Source organism: Argiope bruennichi, chromosome 3 (assembly GCF_947563725.1).
Source record: "Argiope bruennichi chromosome 3, qqArgBrue1.1, whole genome shotgun sequence".
In the NCBI taxonomy this organism is placed as follows: domain Eukaryota; kingdom Metazoa; phylum Arthropoda; class Arachnida; order Araneae; family Araneidae; genus Argiope; species Argiope bruennichi.
This window is the reverse complement of record NC_079153.1, coordinates 55264039-55278134: the sequence shown is the minus strand read 5'-3', so window position 1 is coordinate 55278134 and position 14096 is coordinate 55264039. Positions and strand designations below refer to the sequence as shown.

The 14096-nt window shown below is 28.7% G+C and overlaps 1 protein-coding gene across 1 annotated transcript in view; it reads right to left on the bottom strand.

Annotated features, from left to right (window-relative positions):
- LOC129963995 (synaptogenesis protein syg-2-like) overlaps window positions 1-14096 on the bottom strand; it is a 314287-nt gene that overhangs the window by 113486 nt on the left and 186705 nt on the right. Inside the window, exon 2 of the mRNA XM_056078638.1 lies at window positions 3998-4203. Within this exon, the coding sequence (XP_055934613.1) occupies window positions 3998-4203 (206 nt within the window). The remainder of the gene's footprint in view (window positions 1-3997; window positions 4204-14096) is intronic.

Genomic DNA, 14096 nt, shown 5'->3' with positions numbered 1-14096 from the left:
AAAATTCAGGAAACACTTTCAAGAAATTAAGATACGATGAACGAATGTCACAATTTTCAGACCATTCATAAAAGCTTAGTTGATTCATAAAAGCTTATATGATTAAAATTCCAATTTATTTTGATTGTTTCAATCCCACTTTCATGGTTTTGTTTCGATATACAACTTTTTGGTAAAGAATTATTAATTAAAATTAAAAAAACTGTTATATTAATCCTTAGAATATTAATAATTTGAAATAAATATTTGATATTCAAGTAAGTTTTTAAATTTATAGATAATTTATAAATAAGAATATTTGTTTTCTGAACTCAATAATATGAATACAATATAATTTTTTTCTACTGATATTTTATAAAATTCATTAGAATATGGTTTTAAACTTTCAGAAAACCTCCTGATTTATAAGCTAGTATACTCGCGACATTGCTCAAGGTTCTCACACATGACTGATAGGGTTTGAATCTCGGATATATATGGGAATAAGATATTTAAGCCTTATATAAGGCTTAAATATTTTATGTTCTTTCTTAAAACCACAATATCTTAAAAGACAATGACTGAAAACTAGAAAATCATAAACACAAAAAATAATGTTTTTAAATAAATGCTTCTATTAGTTTATTAAAAGGAGAATTAATTAGTAAATGAAAACTTGGAGATCAAAACGAAAACCTTGAAAGTATAGAAATTCGTATGATATGAAATAAAAAAAAAAATATTTATTTTATAATAATTTAAATTGCATATTTGATTTAATTTCATCTTTTTAAATATTGGTCTTTTTCTTTAAAAAATATTTTTTAACACACTAATAAAATTTTTTTTAAAGACCTTCTTTACATTTAATATTTTTTCCTTTTGTCAAGTTTAAAATATAGCATTAAAATTGAACAATATAATAATTGAGCAATAATAAGAAAAATCCACTTTAATATGCCCTTTAAGTATGTCGCCAATAGAATAACCCAAACAACCAAGAGTAATAATTGTTTTAACAAATCTATGTACAGCACACTTTATCTTGTGAGCCATCTTGCTGGTTGACTTTGGCGATCTGACATATTTGCCGCCATAAAATGTACAGGAGTATATTTCTACAAGACAGATGGTTAAGACTAAATAAAGAATGATATGCGAACAGATAAATTTGTATTCTTTTAAAAGTTTAATGTACAATATCTGTATTAATTATCATCCGCAACTCTACTGGCACATAAATATATCGTCTTTAAGAAAAATTATTTTAATCTGTTTGAAGGGCAATTCAAATACATTCTAATTTTCTATAAATTATTTTATAAATCCACAATTGTTTGAAGTGAAAAATATATTAATAAAATTTAAACAATAAACATTCTGTATAAACTGAAATAAACATTGCAAAGACCTAAATTTTAAGAAATTCGGAGGCAAAACAATTCTTTTAATCAATAAATTTTAAATCTGAAATACAGTTTTGCATGCTAACAAAAACGAGCAGATCTTAAAGAAGGCAAAATCATGTCAAAATGAGCTTAAGTAACTCGCTCGTGTAAAAAATGAAATAATTTGGGCATTAATGGTCAGAAATTATAGCTTTTTTTAATAATTGTATTTTTAGATAATGTAAATGTTTCTTTACCATTAATAATCTTTCCTAGAATACTCTTTTGTTCATTTAATTATGCCTGCATAATAGAAAGAAGTTTGTTTATGTTATGTGAAAAAAAAATCTTTATTTTAAGAAGAATAGGGTAACAAAAGATACAATAACTTATTGTTTAGGATAACTTTTCATAAATTCACTGTAAAGGTTATCTCCACTTTTAATACAGTAATAAAAGATAAGAATAGAAATTTTAAACTGAAAATAATTTTAATATGAAATGTCTCAGCCTAGCAGTACTAAATTTTTATCAAGATATAGAAGAAATGTAATGTAACAAAGCTATGCTAATTGGCCGGAAAGAATAATAATAGTAATAAAAAAAATATTACATTATATTATTTTCCTACTAAATACCATTTACTTTTATAGTATTTGTAAATAAAATTGGGACGACGTGATTCATTGTTTATTATATTAAAACATTTATCTTTGTTTATAAAATTAATTTATAAGAATAAGCGAGAAGATAAAACATTTAAATTTGGCTTCTTATTTGAATAAAAAGCATCCAAGAATCTATTTTAATTTATTTTACTTGTTAAAGTTTTGTTTAAAATTCGTTCGTGTTATCAAAAACAATTTATGCATTGTAATTCGAGCAGTAATGTTTAGTTATTATTAATCATTTTTTGTGCGTGCTTCTTTTAAATTGCTTATTTCCATTTTGAAAGCACAAAATACATAATCTTATATAGATTATCTTGAATACACAATAAACAAATGTAGACTTTGTTACTGTACTGCTTTCTGAAAAAAAATTAAAGTCATCACGCACACGAATAATACTGAATACATTTAAATTTCTTTAAAATATTTTTAGGAAGAAATTTTATTGCATAAAATGTTAAAAATCTTATATTTTAATTTGTTATAAAAATGTTTCTTGTTTACTGGATTCATAGATAATCTCATTTAATGATGTCCCAAGAAGAAATATTTTTAGCTATCCCATATGGATTATAGTGCAAGAATAAATGTATGCAAATAGCATGAATTGAAATTTCTATTTTGCTTCAAAAAGTATTATTATTTTTTCTACTTAAATCATTCATAACAATGGTTTTAGTTTAAGTATATTCTTAATATAATATCGGAAGTATAAAACAATTACGCAATTTTTTAATGTCGGTCTATTATATATGAATTTTAATCGAAAAAGGACAAAACCAGTTTTAAACGAAGAAAATTTACATTTTGAAAGGAATTAAGATATCATATGAATAGATGATAAGTAAAATCTTCTTTAAGTTGATAAATGCTTGATTAGGACCTATCTGTATTACTCCCTTTCTCTCTGTCATATGAGTTCTAAGTTACTCTTCTCAATTATTTCAAAATTTCTGAAAACATAAAACATTTTTTAATTCATTGTTAACACTTTCTATTGTTAAGTGATATTTGTAAAATGGTTTGAAATCGGATATTTTAAAAACAGTCAAAATATATAGGGTTTTAAACTACGAAAATAAATTTTATTTCTTCAAATTTGCATAATTTCGTATTAAGTATTACATTCATTTTATGACTAGATTGAACAAATCCCCATCCCCCGAAAAAGAGTTAAAACTAAATTACGTTGATTTTTAGATGAAACAACATTATATATGCCAGCGATGTGTTGTGTTGAGTTCACATATAGAAGCAATCATATTTGCACAACATTGGTTATCTGTCTTTTATTAATCTTATTTTTTTTCTCATTTATATCACTAAAAGAAGAAAATTGTATCTTTCTTCTCAAACATGAACAGTTCCGGGTATTGTTTTCTTTTAGCTTTTTTCTTTTTTCTTTGCTTGTATACTGCATGATAAAAAAATTATTTACTGATTTTATGCTCTTTATGTCTCCTCCACTTTCTTTCTTTCTTTTTTTTTTTTTTTTTTACCAGAGAAAAATTATTGTCATTTGCCATTTTGTTTTTATACCAAATAAACTACTCCAAAATATTAAAACATCTGCTTTTCATAACCGTTTGTCCGCGAGTCTGAAACGAAACGTTTCCCATTCTCCTGAGAAAGCAATAACAAAATTCGAAACTAGCTGTCTTTTCAACCTTGGACGAGTCATTTTTTTAGTTACATTGAATGGATGATGATTCATAGCCAGACAGAAATGAAACCGAGAGAGAAAGACCGTGAAATGTTCATGGCTGCAGCAACCATTCCATTCTGAAAGAACGAACTACTTACAGCCAAAAAAAGGGGAGAAGAACGAAAAGAAAAAAAAAATCATGAAGTCGTTGCTATCTCCAGGTCAACTGGTATTTCACTCCGCGAGTGAAATATCGAAAAGGACACGCTGAAAACCATTTGTCATGTCATCTTGGACAAAGGAGTCTTACTTACGTCCAAGCGGATACCCGGGATGTCGTATTTTTGTCCTGAAGGGCTGTCCTGGGGTAAATGTCGATAAAATTCCACATCGTCCTTATACCACTTGACAGAATAGAGATCGTCCGATTCGAGATCGAGGGTACAGTTCAGCCAGATGGAGTCACCTTGCATCACTGCTGTGGGGACGTCGAGACTCATAAGTTTCAGCCCGTACGATCCTGCAGGAAAAAAAAAGAAAAACTTAAAAAATTGCCACACAAACAAATGTTATAATTGTGCTTTTAAATTTATTGCGATTAGCTTAATTTCTCAAAAGTCAACACTTACGGCATTTAGCAGTTTAATGGATATTAATTTCAACAATGCCAATTAATCAATTAAAATTTGAGTAATATTTTAAATGTTTAAATATTGTCAAAAATGAAATACTTTCAGTTTTTATATAACAGTTCAAGAATAACTGTTTTATTTTAAAAAGTAACTTTAAAAATGATAAATAATTTATGTCCCAAAAATTACAACAACATAAAAGCTTTATTAAGATTTAGTAGTTAATAAATTACAGGGTTTTAGAAATGTAACATTAAGAAATTATACAAGTACGGTTCAAAGTGCTAACTCTTCAATTGCTTGATGCAACTAAAATATATAATATTAAGCCAAAATATCTTAGGCAGTCTTATATATGCCTTAAATGAAATTATATACAGAATTTCATAAAAATCTGTTGATATATGGTCACATTTTTTTTTTCCTTTTTGTTCATTTCACATGCTGTAACCCAAAGTAATATTGTTCATAAAAAATAAGGGATCATATGTGTGTGTCGTCGAGCTACAGTACAGAACATTTGACCTTGAGCTATCAAATTTTGCACATATAAACTGATAATGGACATTTAAGAGTGATTATTTTGAAATTTTAATTATAATTTCATTTAATTAAAAATTAGACGAGATTTTGTCTGCGATAATTCCCGAAAACATTACAAGACCATTTTTATTTTTATATTCTTAAACTTAAAAAAAAAAAAAAAATCTTTTTCATGATGTTACCGATTTAATCACTATGTGTTTTCCCCATCAGTTTTCGAAACTTTTTAAATATATGTTTTACAAAATTTCCATGAATATATTTTATTATTTGCACTAAAATTCAAACCATTTTTATTTTTCCATGAAATATTTAATCATTAAAATTGATTGCAATCTACCAAAAATGATTTTGCTAATTATTTGTTCAATTTATCATAAGAAATCAGCAAGTAAAATTACATTATCATGAAAAAATTTGCAGACTGAAATGGATTACTCAAAGGCATAATTTATTAAAGAAGTTATGATATCATTACATTCGATTGCATTAGAAAGCTTCAAGTATACACAATAAACACAACTGTTGAAAAACTATTGAAATAATACGGCTTTATAATGGCTTGTTCAATTTGAATGCTTAAGTATACTTTGTTGAGAGAATCATGGACATTAAGTTATGCATAGGAGATTTAAATAAAATTAAATATAGCCAAAATTTCGGAAGAACCAGCTGGTCTCCAAAGCAGCTAGTATGAAATATAATAACTTTTCGAATAAGGTGGATAGAAAATGAAAGTGATGCAATTATCAAAATTCTATATGATGAAAAGAATATAATTTTTTTAGTTAGGGAAGCAACATTAGAATGAGCACACAGAAAATATAAAGCATATTACTTGTCTTAATTGCTATATTAATTTTTTTTGAACACTTATCTCTAAGCAGACGATATTCAACAAATTTGCTTAAAAAGTAAAATGTATAAATTGATCGATATTTGATAAAAAATTCAAATATTTTCTACAGAATGAATTAATATGAAAACATAAAGTTTGTAGTAAAAAATGCAATCCTTCAATTGAAAATTGCAGTCTTATGGTTCTGCAGATATATTACTATATTAATAATAAATTTTCTCATTTTCAAATTGTTATATTATGTAATTTGCGATAATCAGAATCAGTATCAGTAATATTTCAAATTGCAACTTATTGAATTCCGAATTATTGTCTGGATTATCTCAAAAAACCCCGTCTTTTATTCCTTCATTTGCCTGAATCTGTTAAGAATCCTTGAAAATCTTTTTAGTAATACCTCGAATGTGGCAAGTAAACAATATTATAACAATAATAATATAAACAATATTACAACAATAATAATGTAAACAGTATTACAATAATAATAATGTAAACTTTATTACAATAATGTATAAACAAACAGTATTCGTAACAATATAAAGATATTAGATGTTCTTACTTAGACAAAATAAATGCTTGACGAGTCAAATGTACCCATTGGATTTAAATAAATATTTTTTTCTTCACTGCAATGCAATCCTAGACAACCGAACATTTTGCCTTCCAATTTCCAACTGCAGGCTTCATACCATCCTGAAATCATTATTTTCTATCCTCACATTTTTAATATTTCTCTGGAAATTTTGCAAAAATAAAAGTTTCCAAAAGGGAAAATGTGAGTTTTACTCAAACAGCTCATACTATCCGATTTTGGTATTGTCCGTATTGTGACCACTATTCAAAAAAAAAAATTATGACTAAAATCGGTTAAAAAAATCATATGAAATTTTCACTACTTCACCCATTGAGGACCATGTTCACATATACGTGATCACGCGAGTCCCCCTTCACGGCCCGCGGTATCAAATACGTGATGAGCCTTTCCGTCTCTGTGGGCACACGATCACGCAGCGCGATTTCTATTTGGAACGTTTTATTTAAATTTTTAAACATCACTAGATGGCGATTAAAGTCCCTTTTAACTTTGGAGTATATCTCACAGAGTATTGACCTTCAATATACGCTTTCAAGTCTGACCTTTTTTTTTTTTTAAAGTGTCATGATTTATTTTACTCTGAGATTTCATTTATATTATGGCGGAGTGGGGAAAGGTAGAGAATGCTTAGTCTGAAGTGTCGGGATTACTACACAGTATTTTGTATGTTTTTGATAAGTTCTATTTTGCTTTCCCATTATGAAAAGAGTGAAATATTTAACAATCTAATTGTATGGTATTTGACCTTCATATGTGAGCAGGCATTGGTTTCTGCTTTGCGTTGCTAGATTTGATAGATTTATTAGGATAAACAAACGGCTCTCTGAATGTGCATGTGTGATTTAAAGGGACCCCGGGCGTTCTTGTTGATTGCTTTGATTTTTTTTTCTGTTAGGGAAAGTACGTTCAGATGTCTGTTGCTGGGGGTTTATTTCCATGGGTATAATATTTGTTTTCGTGGGTATAGTTAAAAGTTAAGTGTTTTGCTTATTTCATTCATTTCTATTGAGAGTTTTTCGTTCCCCACCCACTGGTCCTGAAGGTGTTTAACTAAATAAAGGAAGCTAAATAAAAATAATAGTTTCATAATTTTAATTTATCTTAGAAGTGCAAGGAATCCTTAAATATAACACGAAAATATCATTTGTTATTTCACAAAGAACATTAATTAAATATCGATACAAAGAAGTACAATAACTAGCTATATGCTCATGGTGGTAAAAATGTGAGAATTTTGCTCTAGGCACCATCATGAGCTACTATCTAATGGCAGAATCTTGAAACAATAGGTGGCCTATACTTCCCGATACTCATATTACATGATCACCCGATATCATATACCTATCTGTTTATAGTAACCATGTGCTAAAGTTGTTATCTAGTTATTATGATGAGTTGCTGTCTATTGGCAGAACTTGGAAACTCGATAGCCTGAATTACTGAATTATTTTCAATATTTTCACACACACACACACACACACACACACACACACACACACACACACACACACACACACACACACACACACACACACACACACACACACACACACACACACACACAGAGAGAGAGAGAGAGAGAGAGAGATATGGATGGATGGAATGCATCCAGTTCTTCTGAACAATTTAACTCAAATTAAATAAGAAAATAAATCGAACATATGGATGAATGAATGTGGAATAAATGTAAAGTAAATAGCTTGCTTTTATCAAATTTCGAATCGAGATTGTCATTTGGAAATCTGTAAGCCTATAAGTTCATCCGCCTGAATGTAACTTTAGGGGCACAAGAATGCAAGGAACTAGATAGATGAAATTGGGATAAAAATCGAATAATGTATGTTTGCTATTGTTTATTTATTGAATTTCTTGTTCGGAGTATTAAAGTTCATGAATACTCATATTTCATATTACTCTTTCTTTTTATTTAGATTTACTAAACAATTCTAGAAACCACAAAATATTCTAACGGTTTTTCAATAATAATTTTGATTATGCCTTAAATAAAATAACATCTAGCGTTCCACATAATGTGCCTCTGGAAGAAAAAAAAAACATTTCTTTTTTAGTTTCTCATTCGAGCTTAATGAATCATACCCGATTCATTAAGCTCGATGCACATTAAGCTTATGCACATTAAGTTGCAGTCACTGAGGCTTTTAGAAATATGTAATGTTACTTTTCTTACTAAAAGGACTTTTTTAATCATTTATACTTAAAATAATAAGATATTTGCGATTTTTAAGGTAATTTAGCTTTACATAATATTAAATCATTTTTTTTAATACTGAGATGACTTTGTCCTCCAGAATCTCAGCTGAATGAGAGTAATTTTCTAATGATATATTTTCTTTAGAAAACATGCTAGAGCGTAATAATAAATAACTTTAATAAATGAAGCCTTTCTTTTCTTATGGGAAGAATAATTAAACGAAGCTAGGCGAGATTTCAAAGGTTATACTTTTATTTAATATATGCTGCAATTACGGTACTTAAGGAACAAAAATCTTATAATTTTTCACAATGACTAAATTTTAGAGAAAAATAACAAAAGTTCTTTTCATTTTTGAAAGTTTTGGAATTATAATAATCATTATGAAACATTCACTACTCTAAATTATTTAACCTAACCTTGAGCCGATTTATCATTTAAGAATAATCAAGAGTTTCCCACAGTTTACTTAAGATAATTAATTATCCTGTGGGAAGAGGAAGGAATTTATAATGGATGAGTTAGACATTCAGTTAACTATATTAACTAGACACTGCTTGTTTATCGAAGGCTAGTTATGAAAAATTTCGCGTACACAAGAAGACTTCTCACTTTACAATGAAAGTAAATTTTATATGCTTCCTGAGATATTCTGCTTATTGCTGGGGAAATGCTATCTCTTAAATAATTTAACAATAGTTTTAAAGATTTGTGCTCTTGATTTACAAATAGTTAAGGTGCGCGATTTGTAAATAGATAGATCCCACCATATTTCACTTTATATTATGAAATTCTAATCGGTATTTTCCATTGATCACAGAGCATACGTCTTGTCATGACACTACAAAATAGACATTTCTTTTATTCAGTAACATTGAATCAATTTGAAATTTTTATCTTCAAAATATGACACTAATGAACTTTTTATTGATAGCAATAATAGTGTTGAAAATAATATCACAATGTGATTTTCTTTATAAATAATTTTAAAAAAAATGTGTATAATATAAAGTTAACTCTGCTGAAATCTGATCCCTTTATTATGAAACCATAGTAAAATGGTTTTGAAGCAAAATTGACTTCCATTATTGATTCTATCATTATAAAACGAATTGAAATAGTAATTACAGCAAACGAATTGAAAAGCAGTTGGAAAATAGCAATTATTGCAAATGAATTGAAGAGCGATTTGAAAATAGCAACTATAGCAAACGAATTGAATTTGAAAATAGAAATTATAGCAAATGAATTGAAGAGCAATTTGGAAATAGCAATTAAAGCAAACGAATTGAAGAGCAATTTAAAAATAGCAATTATAGCAAACGAATTGAAGAGCAATATGAAAATAGCAACTATAAAACGAATAATTGCAGTTTTCAGAAATATTTTTAGTGAATTTGGGATAATTTTTTTTTTAAATATGAAAAGTAGTTTACTTAACAGTAACTTCATCTATTTTAAAATCCAAATTATTAAAAATAAGTAGATATGGTTAACTTAATTCAGTTAAAATTTTCGCTTAATTTATTTTTATTTACATCCCGATCTAGAGAACTTCTTGGTATGGACTTTGTAAAAGAGTCAACAGATGACGATTCGGTGACTCCTCGTCCAAATTTTTTTCTCCAATTTCGGTGACACAAACATGGAAGTTGTTTGATCATTGACATCAAGCTTAGCTTCAGTTAAGCCAAAATAATAAATAAATCTTTGTCTGAAATAACTAGTATATAAATCCGAATGAAAGAAAATAAGAAATAAATATTTGGCTGAATCAAATCTCGAACCTAGATTTCTCCAATCGTAAGTTAAATCCCTAGACTATTTTAATTGGACTCACAATTATGAGATCTTATCATTCAAACACCATAATGTCATCGAAAATTGTGCATAGATTTATTGATTGATCCGGAAATTGTATTCCTAGACCATATTAATTGGTCTCACAATCATAATATCTTACCACGCAAACAACGTGATTGACCGTCCGTGTACATCAGACCATTAATTGTCTCGGAAGTTGAGTCCCAGTTGTTATTAATTGGTTTCAAAATCGCGAGATCTTACCACTCAAACACCGCGATCCCATCAAAGATTTTGCTCCGGACCATTAATTGCTCCTTAATTCTTTAGACTAAAATTCCAATCACTAGGATAAAAGTCCAATCAAGGAGATTTAAATTCTCGACTTGAATTCTTTGAAGACTAGGATATTTAACGCAATTCATACATTGTAAAACTATAAAATCTCGAGAAACTGCGAAGTTAATTGAATCAGGTGAAGGGTTCCACAAATCTGCAATGAATACTTATGGAATAGATTATATTTCAAAGTTCTCTATATTTGCTAAGATCAGTTTCAATTTATCTTGAAGCTGAATAAATTTAACATGGAACTTCAAAAGCTTTCAAAGCACGTCACCTATGCTGGAGTATATATGACCTTTATAAAGACTTTCAAAAGCCCGATATTTACTTTTATCATGGATATTTGCGGATCTAATGTTCTAGAAAGTAACCACTGACTAGTTTGAATCCGTAAAGAAAGGAATTAAAGTTTGTACCGAATTTAATTTGGGATGTCCGTACAATCGAACATACTCGGATCGTTACTTACTGGAAGAATGAATCTGATCGCATCACGCACTTTTCGAGTTACGGAAACTACCTGATCTTGTTCCGTCCAGATCTAAGTTCTTTTAATTGGCAAAGTTTTATCCGAGATGCATTTGTAACCTCAATTACATCTTAAGGCAATTTTAATTCCCAACTTTCAATCTTAAAGTATTTAGAAATATTTATTTGCTCATCTGGTAAAACAATATAAATGCAAATGAAATTTCTGGTCGAGTTTCATGGCAAAGAGGGAAGGAAAATTTCTTGGTAAGTTTATTTAGAATACATTAACAATAATTATGTTCTTAATATCATTTAATTAAGCGAAAAAAGTCATATTTGGTTATTCTTTTTCTTCATAATTCATAGTAAATATATTTGAATTATTTAGTTACAGGAACAATAAACTCTGATGTGACTGAAAAAAAAAATTGAAAAGATAATTTATTATTCTTAGAAATCACAAAAATGAATGTTTACAATTAAAAATTACTGATAAGATATCTTACCGAAAAGACAGATACATTTTCAAACTAATGGGATTACTCTTACAATCTTATTAGAATAAGAGATACAAATCTTTTTAATGCATCTGAGTGGTAATTCTCGACAATATTAATAAAAGTAAATTCTATATATTATTCGTGAAATAAATATCAGTCCACATTCTACCCAGAAGAAATATTCCCATTGGATCTTAATATTCTTACAGGATAAAAGTAAAATCATGACAAGGGATAGCCACACATGACTCCACCCCTGCCTAATTAAAAGCATTCGGATTAAATTTAAATGGCCGAACTACCTCGAAAGCATTGGAGGGAACTAAGGTTGAGTTATAAAAGCCAGCCCCGGCCATGGTACAACCTTTCCTGTTGGAAGTACGCCCTGTCATTGATAGGAGGTAGCCGACCCCCAGCATTTCTCTACCAACCAGGGTAGTGAGAATTAACCACCATACCGGAAGATTCTCATCCTCATTTCTGCCCTCCGGTGGGGTGGACAAGGTATAATAAAAATGAGGACATACATGTTATTACTTAAGATACCAGGTAAGAAATAGTTCCCAAGTTCTGAGTATTAAACTGTAATATATTAGTTTATCGAAAAATCAACAGAAATATTATTCTCTTAATTTTCTTGTATTTCATTATGATGATCAAGATAATTTTGGTCAAGATGGTCAACTGATGGTCAAGATTATGCTAACCATACTTGACGACCACCTCGTTCGCCAAGAATCTCGTTTGTGCTCAATTTTGATTAAATCTCTTACTTATAATTATACTGCCCATGACTTTATCAAATTATTACTTTTAAGCATCAAGTTGAGATCATGCTTTAAAGAATTATTATTTTCATATCTTATACTATACGTGCTAAATCTATTTGTTACAGATTAAGCAATCTGGCCTATAGAGGGTCAACAAACACATTCTCTTATTATTTTTATTCTTACCCTCAGGAACGAGATAATTCGCAGCCGATCTTTTTTTAATTAATCTCCATTTTGGATGTGTAGATAATTTGTTATTTTCTAAACACGGATTCATTTATTAATACCCTCATGTGGCAATTAGGAAACCGGATTAATAAAAAGTCTCGGTGAAATTTTTTTCGTAAGCGAGAAGGATTCGACTAAATTTAGCGATAACAAGTAGTTTTTTCAAAGTCTCTAAATGAAGATTTTTTACAAATTCATTAAATTAAGAATCCCAAATACGAAAACCCAATAACTGTCCGAAGAGTTACCAATTACCGAGTATGACCATTAATAAATTATGTCTTCTTTAGAAAACAATAATTTATTTACATAGCCAAAAAAAGATGAATTTTTTGAAATCGACAGTGAATAGTCTTTTTCATTAGAATTGAGTTTTTTTAGCAATAATTGAGTACCTTATTTGCTGCAATTTTTATTATTGGTAGATAATACTGCAAATTTGTTCTTTGTAATATAAAGAAGAAATACAGACAGCCATTTTCGACATTTTCTTTTTTTGAGAACTGTTGGGTTCAAAATTAGATACAGATGCAATATCTCGATAACAAAAACACGCTGAATTTCATTTATTCAAGTTTCTATGGTTTGTGGAATGCATGGCTTTTATGAAAATATTCAATTGAAGAATAAAATCATCGAAAAAGTATTCCAAATTATCATACACAATTAAAGTTCTGGCGATAAATGACGTGACAGGATGCTAAACATTCTTTCAGTTATGATAAATTCACTTTTCATGATAATATACACACGATTAGACAGTTTGCTCGCAGACGAATTTCATCCAAATTTTCCATTTGTTTCTTAACATAATTAAAAAGAGAGGAAGCTAACATGCTTATATGATACCGAATTCCGTATTCAGAAAGCACTTAAGCGTGTAGGTTCATAAAAATCTCGAGGTAATTATTTTTGATGATTACTATATTTCTCTTTGTATATTCCGTATAAGAGAATGTAAAAAAATCTATGCAAGTTATAACAAAATATTCAACTCGATTTTTCACCAAGAAACTAAGTAAAGAATTTTTATAAAATACAAGGATGCTAATATATATTTATTAATTAAATAAATTTGCAATTAATGTTTTTTTTTGTTTTTTTTACTTTACAGTATGAATCATTTTGTATTCTATATGAATCTTCGTTTTTTCTTTAATGAATCTAATTCCTCACAAACGCAGCTCTTTGATGTCCCAATTCAAAAAACTGGACATAAATAATTACAACGAAAGAATAACAGGAAAAAATCTTATTAAACAGTATAATATGTATATGTATTGGATAAACAAATTTCAATTTCAGGTAAGTCAACCATCTAACTCTCCGACCCGCCACGAAGGCACACGGATTTAAACCATAAAAACTGAATGACCGGACCGCCGCAACATCAATATTGGCGAGAACTGTGGTTGAGTCCTAAGGGCTGTCACCCGCCACGGTACAAACCTC